This window comes from Chelonia mydas, chromosome 2, assembly GCF_015237465.2.
Source record: "Chelonia mydas isolate rCheMyd1 chromosome 2, rCheMyd1.pri.v2, whole genome shotgun sequence".
NCBI classification, from domain to species: Eukaryota; Metazoa; Chordata; order Testudines; family Cheloniidae; genus Chelonia; species Chelonia mydas.
Window position 1 is genome coordinate 119,136,225 of NC_057850.1, and position 18,891 is coordinate 119,155,115.

The window sequence follows — 18,891 nt, forward strand, 5'->3', positions numbered from 1 at the left end:
GTCAACTCTGGTCTTTGAACATGCAAGATGACTGAACACTAATTGTTCTAATTGAGCCAAATAACGTCCACATAATTTGTTCCTGAAACTGTCAATTTAGGAGAGACTCTAGTTTGACATATACGAAAGCGGGGGGGGGGGCACGACTCAACAAGCCAAGTTCTCTTTCACAGTAATATGTGCACGTTTATCACAGTTTCTAACTTTAGGATTCTGATCCACTTGAAGTGTACAAAAAAGGAATATTGATTATACTACATAGAATTCGTGTTCCAATATGTTTGAAATAAGTGTTACAGTAAAGCTGGCTATGTGCTGTTAGTCAAGCAAAGCCATAGCAGTTGGCCTGACATACCCAGTTTGTCTGATTCTTATCAAAAAGTGTTTATACAAAAGGTGATTTTTACTATATCCAACCAGGATACCTAGTGTCATAAGGGACCAAACCTGAAAGAAAACAATATTCCCACTGATTTTTGGTATTTGATGCATCTATTGTATGGTTACAATGGAACATCATTTCAGACAGAAAAAAAAAAGTTCTCCTCCCTCAACTCCAGCAGAACATTGAGAGCACTAGCTAGCAGTCAAGCAGGATGTGGCAATTAAGTATTGGAACTGAACCTACCTCTACACCAAAGGTCTGCTACATTGGCTGGCAATCTGATTACAAGAATTTGCCAAATAGCTTACATGCTTGTTAAATTTCTTTCTTACTACTAATAATCCAAGTTACTGTCTCTTTTAGCTGTCGTCTCAGACCCTCCTAGACCATAGTGTTAATGCCTCCCCAAAGGATTAGTTACCCTAGAGCCAGAAATACGAGACAGATAGCATCTCTTTTCCCTTTAAGGTATAGTCATTAAGACTTTAAAGTAGCCATGCAATTGTCAGGATCAAAGCTTTATGAAGGCCCCTGCTACTCTAGCTCTCTCCAGATAGGAAAACCCTTCCCTGCAGCTAGATGGCTCAAAGATTGTGCTAAGTGGAAGTGGATCCATTCAATCTTTCAGCAATAATCCAGATGCAGAGGGTTATCATGGCCCTGCTGAAGTCAATGAAAACATTCCCACTGGGTTAATACACCCAGGATTTCACTCCAGATGCCAGAGAAGAAGGGGAGTGCTTCAGATCTCCCCTCCATTTTGAAGGCAAAGTTATTATACTGGCTCCAATGCATCTGAGAACGGGGATGACAACACACAAAAGCAAACAGGGAAAATAATCCCAAAACAAGGAACAGACAGAGATAACTGGTTAATTTTAGGGTAAGGATTGTATTTGAGTTTGTTTTGGCTACCAAACCAATTAACAATCATAGTTAATTGGATGAGTAACTAAAACTCAAATATAACCCTACCTCCTAAAAATGTTTTCAAATCCCCATGCAAACAAACAAAACAAACTAAAGTTAAGCCCCAGTCCTTGGTAGTTTTACTGCATTTTTACTAACACTACAGGGACCCTGCCATTTTCTTCTCAATCCAACACAGTAAAGGGCGCTTGGGTTCGTGAAGATGAACTTCAAAGTCTCTATATGCAGACAAAAGTTAATAAGTATATCTTTCACTGAAGACTATACAAAGGAAATGTAGCTCATTGCACAAAGAGCAACTTCAAACTTTAGTGGCTCACTTTTCAAAACATACAAATAGCCACAGATGTTAAATCAAACTAGGATTACATCCAAGTCAAAAGCAGCTTTTATTCTATTACAAAAATCAGCCAGACCATAAAAAGATAAATATTTTGTTAATGGAAACAACCTGAAGTTATATGGTGCTTTACACAGAAGCAGGATTTAACAATTCTCAATTTCTGCAATAGCCTATTGCGAACTACTTACTTGGGGAAAGACTATTCTCACCTGCAAAGAAAAGGAAATCCTAAGGGATGAAAGTAAAAATCTATACTTATCTCCCCACTGGAAGTCTATCTTCAGAACAAAGGAGCTAGCAACAGCTAATCATAGCCCTGCTGGCCCAGATAAAAGGAGCTGCCTGGCCTTAGCAGGTCAGTTCCTGGCTGGGACCAGAGGAATAATGAAAGGTGCTCCTTTCTGGCCTGGAGAGAGAAAAAACACCTGGCCCTGAAATTGGCTGGAAACAAAAAGGTAGGACAAGGCCCAGGGAAATAGCAGCAACGGATTCACGCAAGCAGGACGTAGCTGCCGTGTATAGGGGTGCTAGGGTTGGAATCTGAAGTAGTGGGCAGTCCAGGTTCCCCAACCCGCCACAGGTAAAGTGGTGTAAACTCCAACAAGGGGACATGCCTCATCAGGGAGCATGAAAAAAGGGACTGAATGTAAAGAGCCTAGAGCCGGGGCTGAAAACCCTAGCCCAGGGAAACAGACTGCTTATTTGCTGGACTCTTTAATATGCTGGAAGGGGTTGATTTGGACTTTGAGACTCAGCCAGAGCGCCAAGCCATTAAAGACCCATCACGGTCGGTCAGTAACCTGCAGGAGGCACCAGGGCAAAAAGGACTGCAGTTCCTTACCCAGATGATTGGAGGCACTCAAGGTGAGTGCCCCTTTGCAGATGGGTATTGCCAACCTGACAATTACAAAACCAGTGTGTTTTAAACTGCAAGCAGACTGCTCGGAGAGAGACCCTTCTCTTTCAGGAATCTCTTCTTAAATAACAAGAGTGCCAAAAATAATAGGAAAGCTTTTCAAATTACTATGATTACACACAAAGCTCCCCGCGCAAGACACTCTTTCAACAATCTCCAACTCTTCCTTGCTATAGTAAATTTTCTTGACACCCAGTTTCTGTTGTTAACAAGCAAATAATCCAGCTACTACTTGTAACCAAAATAAAAACTGTATTCAATTAAGCATATATAACGATCATATGCAGAATTTCAATAAGATGGAGAGCAAAAACTCCACTCCTCTATTCCAGAATGCAGTATGCTTTTCAAAAAAAACATGATCAAGAAAAAAGTTTACCGTATGATTTAAACTAGATTTGACCCGAATCCTAGCCTGCCAAGTATATGTAAATTAGAAAGGCTGTCCAATTAAGTTAGTGGTTGAGAACACCAATCAATGTGTTTTCATACTAACCATATGTGATTACAAGATAAAAGGGAATATTAAATGCAAATAAACTAGTGAAGATTTTAATCTCCAACTTATTCCTATCTAACAGCAAGTAGCATAATATTTTATGCTCAGGAAATTCAGCTGTAATTTTTCAATATACTGCTATGACAATTACTGAAGGCAATATGCCTCATTTAAATGTACTGGTCCAGATATTACATTTAAAACAAGCTTAACAGCAGAAGACAAAATAAGGATGAGCATCCAAATTAATTTTACTAGGTATTTATTAGGTACTAAAAGAGAAAAATACTTTATCAAAGAGACAAGCAAAAATAAAAATAAGTCCAAATAAATTTAGAACTTGCTCTTGAATACAGGAAAAGTGAAAAATGTTTTTCACTTGAAAGTACAGGGGGAATTTCAGTTGGGCAGAATATAAATACCCACCCTGGAAATGAGCCAGAAAGTCTAGAATGACATCTCTGCTCTTGCAAAAAGTACCCTGGGATCTTTTATTGATCACAAATAGTCAGTGCATCACTTTTGTACAACTTCTATTCCTGAATAGTCATATCATGAGGACACAGACAAGGACAACCAGCAGATGTGATGTGAGATCACTAGCAGATTAACAAAAAAACTATAAACTGTATTTAAAAAAAGGGGACAGATTCCTCTTCAATTAACCATTCAGAAAGGAAGAGAGTGACAGATAATCTGAAATGGTAAACTAACTTGCATTAGATTTCAAAGAGCTAGAAAGGCAGGTCAAAGAAGGGTTCCATACATACTCCAGAATCCCTGGAATGCCTAGCATGCTCTCTCTCTTAATTAGTTGCTAATCACCTTTTAAAGTCAGCCTCATGCTATACTTATGTACTGACTTGATCATTCGCTCCCATCTTCGAGCAGTTAAAAAAGAGTATGTTCATCTTAATCAACTCAAAAGGGAAATGTAGTTCACTGTAATAAGCTCCTATCTTGAAACTGAATTAACACATTTGCCACCTCTATTTCCACTTCATCTCAATCTCTATAAAATGTCATTGACAACAGAATTATAAATAAAGTAGTTTTACTGTAGTGACACATGCAAACACCACTTAGTTGAAAGTCAGTCACCATTTCCATTACAAGCTAGTCTTCTCCAAAAGCTGTACTAAAATGGCAATAAAAATGTCCTTGAAGTTAGAAGCTAGCACAACGTACAAAATCTCATCTTATCATTTCGGAGGTTGGGATGGGAGAAAAATGGATGAAAGACAAAAGCTTACCAAAAAAATTCACATAGCAGCTTTAAAGCTGCATCAAAAAAGGAATAGTCAGAAGTAGACCAATACATAATCTCTATTATTTATTTCAATACACTTTAAAAGTCCTCCCATGCCAAAACAGGCATTTCCAGCAGCAAAGCCCTGTTTAGTAATGCAGATTCATTAAATGCCACAAGAATCCAGGAGGAAGAGTGGGAGGGTAGGAGAGAGAGAGAAACAAATTGAAGGGTATATTCCACTTCCACCCAACTGTCCGTGGAGATACGAGATCACACCCTGGTGAAGTGGTACAGGTGGTCTTCTAATAAAGGGGAAACAGGATCCAGGAATATAGAAGCTGGTACAATGTCCTTGAGCGTCTCATCAAAAGTTCTGCTTAGCACCCCCTGGGTGTCTGGAAGGGGCACACTGACGCCAAGGCAGAAGAGCATGGCAATCTGCAGCTAAAATCTCTGCTCTGTTTCCAAAGTCCCTAGGGTATACAATCATGGAGCGTCACATCGCTCTGCTCAGAAAAAAGTAAAGCTCCCTTGAAGGGAAGGTCCTGAAGGGTTTTTGCTGGACCTCATGCTGGAGACCTGAGGACTGTAACCATGAACTCCTTTGCATGGCCACTACAGAGGCTGTGAATGTAGCTGCTGAATCCACCACATGCAGGGCAACTTGCAAGGAAGCCCTGGCTATCAACTTCCCCTTGTCCACCAGCGAGAACTTCTGCCTGACCTCTTGGGGAAGCAAGTCCTTGAACTTCAACATGGAGTCCCACACGTTGACGTCATATCTGTTCAGCAGTGACTTCTGTTTAGTGATCCGCTGCAGCCCAGTAGAGTACACCTTTCTACTGAAAAGTACAATTTCTTGGAGATTTTCACCTTAGGAGTTGCCTGCAGACCCTGCCTTTCCCTCTTGTTGGCCACGGACACCACCAGGGATGGGGGGGGAGGCGGCGGGGGGGTTAGGCAGAGAGGAGGAACAGGGAGACGTACGTGTATAGGAACTCATAGCCACGGGCAGGGACAAAGTACTTCCTTTCAACTCTTTTTAAGCTGGGGGGAAGGGAAACAGGGGGGTTGCCACAGGGCTTTCACTGGGTCCATAATGGCCTCATTGATAGGCAATGGCGCTGGTGTCGTGTTGTCCCTCCAGTGCAGTCAGTTTGTCTGGTACCAGACTCAGTGCCTGAGTCAAGGCTGGAGTCAACAGTGCCGACTGCGATGCTAAGGCAGAGAAGCAGCCTGACTGAGGTCACACTCCACTCTGCTCCCCATGCCTGGCTATCTTCGGTGTGGGGGAAAGTCCCCTGTCAGCCAGCTTCTTTCTGTGCTGCTTCTTCAACAACTGGGATGCTGAATGGTGCCAGGACTCCCGTATGGTGGGTGAGCACTCCTCTCGGACGCTGAGGTGCTCGGTGCCAAGTTCAACCAGCTTTGCTCGGAGGAAGATCTCAGAGCTGCTCCCTTAGTAGGAGCTTTAACCTGGACTCCCAGTCCTCCTTCGTATGAGGTTTAATTCAAGACAGATCTAATAGTGATCCCTGACGTGAGCCTCACCCAAGCACTTTAGGCAACTAGAGTGCGGGTTGCTCAGAGGCACAGCCTTGTTGCAGGAGACACAGGGCTAGAAACCCGGTTTCTGAGGCGTGCCTCAGCGCCGGGAATGGACAAAACTCCGCTAACTAATGAAGAAAACCAACTATGCTAACATACTAATATTAAAAAACTATTTACAACCGAGAAAAGGTTGCCGTAGCAAGGAGAGCAGGGCCAGCGACCACCACAGGCAGTAAAAAGGAACTGAGAGGGCGTGGGGTCACCTGGGCCGTTTATAGTGGCATTATGTGCACCTGGCACCAGAGGCCATCTGAGCAGCCCCAAAGAGTACCACTGAGGGGAAATTTTCCAGTGACTGTGCTCAGAATACCTACAGTGGAATGGACATGTGCAAGCACTCGAAGAAGAAACAAGTATGTTGTCAAAGTCATGAAAGACCCAGAAACACATGTGATTGTTAAAAATCATGAGATCTTAACTGAGTGAATTGCATGGTTTAGGTCTGACTCCTGATTTTGTAACTGTCTGTGGAAAATCCTCCTGACACCCATGTGTGCACATTTTCAGGATGAAAATTCGAATAGAAATGAACACAAAACTTGTACATAAAAATTTGGGACACAGCATTCCCATCTTTGTCCCCTCTCCTCCTGACAACTCTTGGCATGACATACTTTTCCTCAGTCACCACTCCCTGGCAACCCCACTCTCCTCTCCTACAAGCACTCTCTCCAGCATCTTTCCACAGACTTTCACCCACCCTCTCCAGCTGCCCCTAACCCCAGCAGACATCACTTGTTCCAAATTCTCTTCCTCACCTCACATGGCACGAAGTAGCCTCTGCCCTCCAGTACTACTTCAGCTTAAGCAGTTTGCACCAGAACCTGGTCGGTTACCCCAACAATCCAGCAGGTTAATTCCCCTCTCTCAAGTCCTTCCACCCCGTGGAATCAGCCTCACCCCAGTTTCCAACAAATACGGCCAACTTCTCTGCCAATAGAAGGTTACGCTGTTGCCACCTCCCCCTACTTTCCTGCACCATTACCCAAACAATATGACCCCTGTCCACAGTTACTGCACTGCAAGTGGAAGAAGGCCCATCTAAGGTCCCTATTGCCTCATTTTGAGGGGTGGAGGTGGCTCCCTGATACTTCCGTGCAGGACACTGAGGGGTAAACGAGAACTGCAGGCAGCTGCCCTCTCAGCAGATGGAAGAGGTCTCTGTCACGGAGTCCCCGGGCGATGCTCTGGAACTGCTCCCCATGAAGCCAGTCAGGACTCTGGGGCAGTCGCCTTTCTGTGAGCAGCCTGTCTTCAGGACACACAGCTCACCCAGCTTCCACCTTCCTGGGTCTGACCTCGGAGCATTCAGCATCCTCTGCCCCTCCGTGCGCTTCCCCCAGCGAGTCCGCTCAGGCAGGGCTCCTGGGGAAGCCAGAGGGTCCTGCACCCCAACTTCGCAGTCAGACTTGACTCTCAGCCAGCCAGTAAAACAGAGGTTTATTAGATGACAGGAACATGGTCTAAAACAGAGCTTGCAGGTGCAGAGAACAGGACCCCTCAGCTGGGTCCATTTTGGGGGGCAGTGAGCCACACAACCACGTCTGCCCTTCACTCCATGTCTCCAGCCAGCCCCAAACTGAAAACCCCTCCAGCCCCTCCTCCTCTGGGCTTTGTTCCTTTCCTGGGCCAGGAGGTCACCTGATTCCTTTGTTCTCCAACCCTTTAGCTCTCACCTTGCAGGGCGGAAGAGCTCAGGCCATCAGTTGCCAGGAAACAGGGTGTTGGCCATTCTCTGTGTCCAGACTCCTGCACACACCTGCCCTCTAGGGCTCTGCAATGATCATACACCCTTACCCCACCCCCTAGATACTTAAGAACTTCATAGGGGAACTGAGTCACCCCCACACTATTCAGAGGAAACATTAAGAACAGTCCCACTTCGTCACAGTCTCTCATGGCCAGAGTGGAACAGGTAACTGAGCTCAGATTCCTGAGCCACCTGCAGCTGCTCACATGATCAGAGCTTTACAGACCTCACAATTGAGTGCTGGCAAATAGGGTATCAACTACATTTTATTCTGCTTAGGAAGACTCTGACCTTTAAGGGGTTCACATATCACTGGTTTTATGTATTTTTGTAATAATGCGTTTTATAGCTCATGTTCTTGTAGCACAGTATGATTATGCGATCTGTCACAATGATGCAATGTTACAATACAGTGTTTTATTATTTTGGCATTTCTTACCATGCTCACCACTGTAATCTTGTGGGGCAGAGAATACAGGATTTAGTAGATTGTCAGCCTGGCAAACAAACAAGCCTTTAAGAAAGGTCTGGAAACATGTTTTCAAGCCTTATTAACTAAGGCATTTGTATATAAATAATGCCTTTTTAAACCAGAATGCACAGAGTCTCTGGAGATTTCGTGCTCTGCCCACCTTATTTGAAAAGTGTTTCCAGGGACAGTTTTTCCAAATTTGGCAGCTATAGATGATCATCCCTGTTCTATATGAAGCAGCACATCTAGGATTTTTTCTAGGACTGTCAAGTGATTAAAATAATTAATTGCAATAAATCACAATTAATCGCACTGTTAAACAATAGAATACCGTTTATTTAAATTTAAATGTATTTAAAGAGATCATACTACAGTACTTGTATGAGGTGAACTGAAAAATACTGTTTCTTTTGTTTATTTTTACAGTGCAAATATTTGTAACAAAAATAAAATAAAGTGAGTACCGTACACTTTGTATTCTGTGTTGTAATTGAAATTCATATACTTGAAAATGTAGAAAAATATCCAAAATATTTAATAGATTTCAATTGGTATACTATTGTTTAACAGTGCGATTAATCATGATTTTTTTTTGAGTTAATCACATGAGTTAACTGTGATTCACAGACAGCCCTAGTTCTTTCACAAGAATCATCATGGCAGGATAGGGTCTTTGAAGTTACATGGTGGTAAGTCCCAGAGAACTCTGAGGGAGAAAGCCAAGGACTATTATTGTAAAGACCACTACTAAAGGCTGGTAAACTAGAGAAAAGGTGAAGATGCAGCTAAAGACTCGGAAAATATTGGAGAAAACAGAAGAGGGGATTAGAGTGGAAAATACTGAACAAAGTAAAAAGAAATAAAGATTACATAAGAAACAGAATATCCCCTTCACATACCATCTTCTACTCTGCTTACCTGCATTACAGTAATTTCAAATGTGGCCACAAAATTCTGTTTTAAAAACCTAAAAATTAACAAGTGCTGTTATGTTATTTCTTAATTTCCAAATGGTAACTTTTAAAACAACCCTTTACAGTGTTTGCAGCTCAAACATTGTAGTATTTTGCAAAACACAAAAGAAAGGTAAAATGGACTAGAACATGATTGCTGTTTTTATGCATCTGATGAAGTGAGCTGTAGCTCATGAAAGCTTATGCTCAAATAAATTGGTTAGTCTCTAAGGTGCCACAAGTACTCCTTTTCTTTTTGCTGTTTTTGTGTAATTTAAAAGTTCAATTTAAAAAAAACTTTGTTTTAATGATCTGTGGCTATTTGTAAAATAAGATTTTATTTAAAAAGATTTTCCCCACCCCCCAGTAATGCAGTGAATTACGTTTGTAAAAATAAGTTCCTTCTCAGCATCTGCAGCTATGAAAATAAAATGCTTCAGCATTTAAGCCTTGATCCAAAGCCCACTGAAGTCAAAACAATCTCTTTCCACAGACTTCAGTGGATTTTGGATTGGGCCCTTATACAGAGATTATTTTCCTGTGACTGAGCTATTAAATGCCTTATCCCCTTCCCCCTCCTTCCTCTTGTGTACATTTGTAACCCCAGAATATACCATTTGCAGGTTATATTTTCTCTGGAAAGCATGACACTATTTTCCTGCCCTTTGGGGTATTTGATTTTTGAATTCCTGTGCTTCTTTCAAACACATTCACTGCTAGCATCCATAACGTATAAATCCTTTGCTTTGTCATACCTTGTGAAAGCTGGAAGATTTAAAGCTGTGTCACCTGCCTAAAGCAATTTCAAGTAAGGGATGTTTGAGAGGAGATTAGATTTCTGAGTAAGGCCCCTAGGAAACCGGTAATGACTGCATGTATGTATTTGTAAAAGAAAATCTATAGTGTCACTGTTAATTATTAAACCTTCATTACAATGTAAGGGGTGGGGGAAAAAACTAGTTCCTTAGCATCACAAGAAGAATTGCTAGAACATGCTGACGAAAATGGTGTTTGCCAATACTATTTACTCTAATTTCAGTTGCATGCTTTCACTAAAACACTGTTTAATGACAAACATTTGACTAAATGATTTCCTATCATTATTTACAAACAGTGTTCTTAGTAAAAAGAAAAGGAGTACTTGTGGCACCTTAGTGACTAACAAATTTATTTGAGCATAAGCTTTCATGAGCTACAGCTCACTTCATCGGATGCATTCAGTGGAACATACAGTGGGGAGATTTATATACATAGAGAACATGTAACAATGGGTGTTACCATGCACACTGTAACAAGACAGTGATCACTTAAGGTGAGCTATTACCAGCGTGGGGGGGGGGGGGGCAGGGGGAGGAGGAGGAGAGAACCTTTTGTAGTGATAATCAAGGTGGGCCATTTCCAGCAGTTCAACAAAAAAAACTGTTCCTCAGATGTTCTTGTCAACAACTGCGTTCTTACAACTACAATACCACCTGCTGAAGTGAAGAAACAGATTGACAGAGCCAGAAGAGTACCCAGAAGTTACCTACTACAGGACAGGCCAAACAAAGAAAGTAACAGAACGCCACTAGCCGTCACCTTCAGCCCCCAACTAAAACCTGTCCAGCGCATCATCAAGGATCTACAACCTATCCTGAAGGACGACCCATCACTCTCTCAGATCTTGGGAGACAGGCCAGTCCTTGCTTACAGACAGCCCCCCAACCTGAAGCAAATACTCACCAGCAACCACACACCCCACAACAGAACCACTAACCCAGGAACCTATCCTTGCAACAAAGCCCGTTGCCAACTGTGTCCACATATCTATTCAGGGAACACCATCATAGGGCCTAATCACATCAGCCACTATCAGAGGCTCGTTCACCTGCACATCTACCAACGTGATATATGCCATCATGTGCCAGCAATGCCCCTCTGCCATGCACACTGGTCAAACTGGACAGTCTCTACGTAAAAGAATAAATGGACACAAATCAGACGTCAAGAATTATAACATTCAAAAACCAGTTGGAGAACACTTCAATCTCTCTGGTCACTTGATTACAGACCTAAAAGTGGCAATTCTTCAACAAAAAAACTTCAAAAACAGACTCCAACGAGAAACTGCTGAATTGGAATTAATTTGCAAACTGGATACAATTAACTTAGGCTTGAATAGAGACTGGGAGTGGATAGGTCATTACACAAAGTAAAACTTTCCCCATGTTTATTTCCCCCCCCCCCCCACTCCCACTGTTCCTCAGACGTTCTTGTCAACTGCTGGAAATGGCCCACCTTGATTATCTCTACAAAAGGTTCTCATCGCACCCCCCCCCCCCGCCCCCCCAAGCTCTCCTGCTGGTAATAGCTCATCTTAAGTGATCGTTCTCCTTACAGTGTGTATGGTAACACCCATTGTTTCATGTTCTCTGTGTATATAAATCTCCCCACTGTATTTCCACTGAATGCATCCGATAAAGTGAGCTGTAGCTCACGAAAGCTTATACTCAAATAAATTTCTTAGTCTGTAAGGTGCCACAAGTCCTCCTTTTCATTAGCTTCTGTTACTGCAACAACCGGGGGTGGGGCAGTGGGGGGGAACTTTTCCTGAAAGGCACCATGTTATAAGCTTTAAAGAAGCCACTGTGAATTGGAGCAAGTAAACCCAACTCACTCAATAGGCCATTTATCTTTTACTGTACTTGAATTTTCACACCACCTAGCTTTGAAGGTTAGATTCAAATATTTGTTCCCTATTTTCTGGCATGCACAAAAATGGAAAAATATAGGTGTTGGTACAAAACTACCCAGTACTCAAAGTTCTGTTTACAATTTTGGACCATCAGAGAAACACTACGAAGTGGATTTAACAAGTTTAAATGAGCAATAAAACAAGTATACATGAACAGTCTCACAAAGTAATGTTTACTTATCTCATGTCCCAAGCAAATATGTCCTTTATCACTCCTCCCCCTCCCAAAAGAGATGCATGAAGCTGCCAAACTTACATTAACTCATCTTGATTCTTCCTTTTACAATACTTGGAAAATATCAAATGCACAGTTACTATAAAACTTCTTCCTACAGCACGCAGCAATAAACATCTATATTTGAGAGCAGAACTGAATCTCAGGATTATTATTTATCTACTCTGTCCTATCCCCTCACTGGAACAGTCAGACCTGGCATCTTATTTTAATGTGAAGAAGATGCTGAGGAAGGCAGGCCAACAAGAAAAGTGTTTCTAGTGTTTGCAAGCCTTTACAACGCTAACAATTCATCACCATGACAGGCTTTGTTTATCTATATGACATACTGAACCAGAGTTTTGACTATGTATTGTTCAGCCCTGCAAGTTATATGATCTTGAAAATAGAAACAAAAACAAACTACAATAACTTTATAGTACTTTAATCTTCAAGCAGCCAGTTCCAAACAGATTTCTTTCAGAAGCTGTTGAATGTACATCCACTACTGGTTAAAACAGTATTATCCAAAATTTTGGCTCCTGTTGTTGCTGTCTTTCACTGAGGCACTATAGCAGTTCCTACTATTGCATCACCCTGCAGACCACAAACATGGCAGACAATGAGAGTAGCCTGCCATGTTGTTCGAACACTTCCCTTTTCAACATTAACATTAAATGTTAAATTAACATTTTCCCCTTAACATTAAAAAGGTTGCAGAGTAGTTTTTAAACTAAGAGATGGGGAAAGCCGATTGCTGCAGAGGTGCACATGGATTGGAAAGAGACTTCTTTTAGAGGAGAGTCTATTGATAGAGATTCTCTAGGTTTTAGTCAGGAGGAGAGGATGGAAGAGGATAAAGTATGGGCCAGATCAGATAAACATTCACAAAGAATCTGACATCAGAAAAGGGCAGACAAACAGCAACAAGTTTTTAAAGTGCTTGTACACAAATGCTAGAAGTCTAAATAATAAGATGGGTGAACTAGAGTGCCTTGTGTTAAAGGAGGATATTGATATAATAGGCATCACAGAAATCTGGTGGAGTGAGGACAATCAATGGGACAAAATCATTCCGGGGTACAAAATATACTGAAAGGACAGAACAGGTCGTGCGGGGCGTTGGGATGGGAGGTGGCACTATATGTGAAAGAAAATGTAGAATCAGATGAAATAAAAATCTTAAATGAATTCATGTTCCATAGAATCTCTACGGATAGCAATTCCATGCTCTAATAAGAATATAACAGTGGGGATCTATTATCTACCACTTGACCAGGACAGTGATAGTGACAATGAAATGCTAAGGGAGATTAGAGAGGCTATCAAAATAAACTCAATAATAGTGGGGGATTTCAATTATCCCCATACTGACTGGGTACATGTCACCTCAGGACGAAATGCAGAGACAAAATTTCTTGATACTTTAAATGACTGCTTCTTGGAGCAGCTGGTACAGGAACCCACAAGGGGAGAGGCAACTCTCGATCTAGTCCCGAGTGGACCGCAGGATCTGGTCCAAGAGCTAACTGTAACAGGACGGCTTGGAAATATAGTGACCATAACATAACATTTAACATTCCTGTGGTGGGAAGAAACCGTAACAGCCCAACACTGTGGCATTTAATTTCAGAAAGGGGAACTATGCAAAAATGAGAAGATTAGTTAAACAGAAATTAAAAGGTACAGTGACTAGAGTGAAATCTCTGCAAGCTGCATGGACACTTTTCAAAGACACCATAATAGAGGCTCAACTTAAATGTATACCCCAAATTAAAACATAGTAAAAGAACTAAAAAAGAGCCACCGTGGCTTAACAACTATGTAAACGAAACAGTGAGATAAAAAAGGCATCTTTTAAAAAGTGGAAGTCAAATCCTAGTAAGGAGCATAAACACTGCCAAATTAAATGTAAAAATGTAGTAAGAAAAGCCAAAAAGGAGTTTGAAGAACAGCTAGCCAAAAACTCAAAAGGTAATAAAATGTTTAAGTACATCAGAAGCAAGAAGCCTGCTAAACAACCAGTGGGGCCCTTGGACAATTGAGATACAAAAGGAACACTTAAAGACGATAAAGTCATCACAGAGAAACTAAATGAATTCTTTGCTTCAGTCTTCTCAGCTGAGGATGTTAGGGAGATTCCCAAACCTGAGCTGTCTTTTGTAGGTGACAAATTTGAGGAATTGTCACAGATTGAAGTGTCACTAGAGGAGGTTTTGTAATTAATTGAGAAACTTAACAGTAACAAGTCACCAGGACCAGATGGCATTCAACCAAGAGTTCTGAAAGAACTCAAATGTGAAATTGCGGAACTATTAACTATGGTTTGTAACCGGTCCTTTAAATCAGCTACTGTCCCCAATGACTGGAAGATAGCTAATGTAACGCCAATATTTAAGAAGGGCTATAGAGGTGATACTGGCAATTACAGACCGGTAAGTCTAACGTAAGTACTGGGCAAATTAGTTGGAACAATAGTAAAGAATAAAATTGTCAGACACATAGAAGAACATAAATTGTTGAGCAAAAGTCAACATGGTTTCTATAAAGGGAGATCATGTCTTACTAATCTAATAGAGTTCTTTGAGGGGGTTAAACGTGGACAAGGGGGATCCAGTGGACATCGTGTACTTAGATTTCCAGAAAGCCTTTGACAAGGTCCCTCACCAAAGGCTCTTACATAAATTAAGTTGTCATGGGATAAGAGGGAAGATCCTTTCATGGACTGAGAACTGGTTAAAAGACAGGGAACAAAGGGTAGGAATAAATGGTAAATTTTCAGAATGGCGAGGGGTAACTAGTGGTGTTCCCCAAGGGTCAGTCCTAGGACCAATCCTATTCAACTTATTCATAAATGATCTGGAGAAAGGGGTAAACAGTGAGGTGGAAAAGTTTGCAGACTACACTAAACTGCTCAAGATAGTTAAGATCAAAGCAGACTGTGAAGAACTTCAAAAAGATCTCACAAAACTAAGTGACTGGGCAACAAAATGGCAAATGAAATTTAATGTGGATAAATGTAAAGTAATGCACACTGGAAAAAATAACCCCAACTATATATACACAATATGATGGGGGCTAATTTAGCTACAACTAATCAGGAGAAAGATCTTGGAGTCATCGTGGATAGTTCTCTGAAGATGTCCAGGCAGTGTGCAGCAGCAGTCAAAAAAGCAAACGGGATGTTAGGAGTCATTAAAAAAGGGATAGAGAATAAGACGGAGAATATCTTGTTGCCCTTATATAAATCCATGGTATGCCCACATCTTGAATACTGCATACAGATGTGGTCCCCTCATCTCAAGACATACTGGCATTAGAAAAGGTTCAGAAAAGGGCAACTAAAATGATTAGGGGTTTGGAACGGGTCCCATATGAGGAGAGATTAAAGAGGCCAGGACTCTTCAGCTTGGTGGAAAAAAGGAGACTAAGGAGGGATATGATAGAGGTATATAAAATCATGAGTGGTGTGGAGAAAGTGAATAAGGAAAAGCTATTTACTTGTTCCCATAATGTAAGAACTAGGGGCCACCAAATGAAATTAATGGGCAGCAGGTTTAAAACACATAAAAGGAAGTTCTTCTTCACTCAGTGCACAGTCAACCTGTGGAACTCCTTGCCTGAGGAGATTGTGAAGGCTAGGACTATAACAGGGTTTAAAAGAGAACTGAATAAATTCATGGAGGTTAAGTCCATTAATGGCTATTAGCCAGGATGGGTAAGGAATGGTGTCCCTAGCCTCTGTTTGTCAGAGGGTGGAGACGGATGGCAGGAGAGAGATCACTTGATCATTACCTGTTAAGTTCACTTGCTCTGGGGCGCCTGGCATTGGCCACTGTCAATTGATAGGATACTGATTGGGTTAGACCAAAGATCCATCCAGATATGGCCATTCTTATGTTTTTAACAGCAGCTGGAACCAAGCCACTCCATGCACAAAAAAGGACTTCTGTACCCTTTCTAACATTAAAAATAAGAGAACAAAATGGTTTTGTGTTGAAGGTGCAAGTTGGTTCTTATGTTCACCAATTTGTTCATCTCCAACTGGCAACATCAAGTAGTACAACATTTCTGATATGGTTTTAGAGGGCATAAAATCAACTATTCCACTACAGTTTACTGCTGGCTATGCTCATCTGTTCCTGGAAATGTTGTCTGTTTTGTTCGGGAATCAGACTTATTGGGTTTGTTCATCCCCTATAATGCCAATTTTTTTGTTTTTCTAAAAGTCAATTGGAGATTATTTAAAAATGCAGCAGCCTGCATAATCCATTTTGTATTTTTTGGATATTTTTCAAAAAGAAAAGGATTAGAAGTGCTGGCTGTAATATATTACAATACATTTATACAGGACCATTCACAAATAATCCCAGTGCACTTTGCAATTCAGGCACCACTGAAATTGCAAAACATCTTTACTTGCTATATAGAAACATTCATCTGTCTGAATATGAACAGCTAGTCTGTTCTGTAATTCTAGGGGATGTACACAGACACAATGTTCATGCCCCAACTACACAATGACACTGCTTACTATTAATTTGGTCCTTCTTGCTCTATACTCATCAGAAAACAGTCACGTATATTAGTGGTCATATCCAGACAGAATCATTAAGGTCACAGCTGCTAGAGGAGTGGGTAGTAGGGAAAAGGAAAAGGGGCAGATGTCACATTTAATTTACTAGTTTGTTTTCCTGACACGAATCATAGAATAACAGAGTTGAAAGGGACCTCTGGAGGCCATCTAGTCCAACCCCCTGCCCAGAGCAGGACCAATCCCAACTAAATCATCCCAGCCAGGGCTTTGTCAAGCCTCACTTTAAAAACTTCTAAGGAAGGGGATTCCACCACCTCCCTAGGTAACGCATTCCAGTGTTTCACCACGGTCCTAGTGAAAAAGTTTTTCCTAATATCAACCTAAACCTCCCCCACTGCAACTTGAGACCATTACTCCTTGTCCTGTCATCTGCTATCACTGAGAATAGTCTAGATCCATCCTCTCCGGATCCACCTTTCAGGTAGTTAAAAGCAGCTATCAAATCCCCCCTCATTCTTCTCTTCTGAAGACTAAACAATCCCAGTTCCCTCAGCCTCTCCTCATAACTCATGTGTTCCAGTCCCCTAATCATTTTTGTTGCCCTTCGCTGGACTCTCTCCAATTTTTCCACATCCTTCTTGTAGTGTGGGGCCCAAAACTGGACACAGTACTCCAGATGAGGCCTCACCAATGTTGAATAGAGGGGAACGATCACATTCCTCGATCTGCTGGCAATGCCCCTACTTATACACCCCAAAATGCCACTGGCCTTCTTGGCAACAAGAGCACACTGTCGACTCATATCCAGCTTCTCGTCCACTGTCACCCTAGGTCCTTCTCTGCAGAACTGCTGCCTAGCCATTCGGTCCCTAGTCTGTAGCGGTGCATTGGATTCTTCCGTCCTAAGTGCAGGACTCTGCACTTGTCATTGTTGAACCTCATCAGATTTCTTTTGGCTCAATCCTCCAATTTGTCTAGGTCCCTCTGTTTCCTATCCCTATCCTCCAGCGTATCTACCACTCCTCCCAGTTTAGTGTCATCCGCAAACTTGTTGAGGGTGCAATCCACACCATCCTCCAGATCATTAATGAAGATATTGAACAAAACCGGCCCGAGGACTGACCCTTGGGGCACTCCGCTAGATACCGGCTGACAACTAGACATGGAGCCATTGATCACTACCCGTTGAGCCCAACAATCTAGCCAACTTTCTATCCACCTTGTAGTGCATCCATCCAGCCCATATTTCTTTAACTTGCTGACAAGAATACTGTGGGAGACCGTGTCAAAAGCTTTGCTAAAGTCGAGGAATAACATGTCCACTGCTTTCCCTTCATCCACAGAACCAGTTATCTCATCATAGAAGGCAATTAGATTAGTCAGGCATGACTTTCCCTTGGTGAATCCATGCTGACTGTTCCTGATCACTTTCCTCTCGTCTAAGTGTTCAGAATGTAAAGAATGTAATGTAAAGTCCTACACAGTTTATACTCCACAGCTCAAGAACAGAATCCATCTGATAGACAATTCATAAAAGTACACTGATGATCAAACACGTGAAAGATCAATTGATTTAAATTGGGCTCAGGTGTGTAAGGAAAAAACAGTGAATGTGGAAAACTATTTTGGATTTTAAAAGCTTGCTTAATTCAGAGAACAACATTCAAATCCCTGCACATACGTTTTCCAAATTAGTTATCTATAAAAAAGACCAGAATCTATCGCTCCATTGCGTGTTTCCATACACAAATATATACATTTTTGCCCTCTTGCAGATATACCTTGACGGAAGTTCCTGCAAACCAAGTATCACTAAACTTACACACAGTGAGTAAGAACAGAATGGAGGATGTGGCTAGAAGCACGTGGCTTTTTTTTTTGATTTACCTCTGTAGTTCACTAAGCCCTCTAGTTGTTGACAGGCTGGGGTTTAGCCTCAGGAAGTTCTGTTTTAAATTGAGATGCGTGAGGTCGTGGCTGTAGAAGAGGTTGGCAGGCAGATGCTCCAGACTGCAGCATGAGAGATCCACTGAGCTTATGCGCTGCGAGGCAACCTAGAAAATAAGATAACCAAACACATTAACACGCCTAAAATATGGGAATGTCATCCTTTACACGTACAAGTGCAAGATAAGATTTTTTACACAGCAGAAATCATTGGTCAATGTTCTCAGTACACATGCCCATGTGTGTATAACTTTCTCACCAATTATTCTGACCCTATTTTTTCAACTCTCCCTTGCTTTGTTGTAATGCCACTTCAGCTCCACTGGTGATCAGTCCATATGGACATGT

General features: G+C 41.7%; 1 protein-coding gene across 1 annotated transcript in view; it reads right to left on the reverse strand.

Annotated features, from left to right (window-relative positions):
* PHLPP1 (PH domain and leucine rich repeat protein phosphatase 1) overlaps positions 1–18,891 on the reverse strand; it is a 219,163-nt gene that overhangs the window by 57,318 nt on the left and 142,954 nt on the right. Inside the window, exon 4 of the mRNA XM_007058813.4 lies at positions 18,484–18,650. Within this exon, the coding sequence (XP_007058875.3) occupies positions 18,484–18,650 (167 nt within the window). The remainder of the gene's footprint in view (positions 1–18,483; positions 18,651–18,891) is intronic.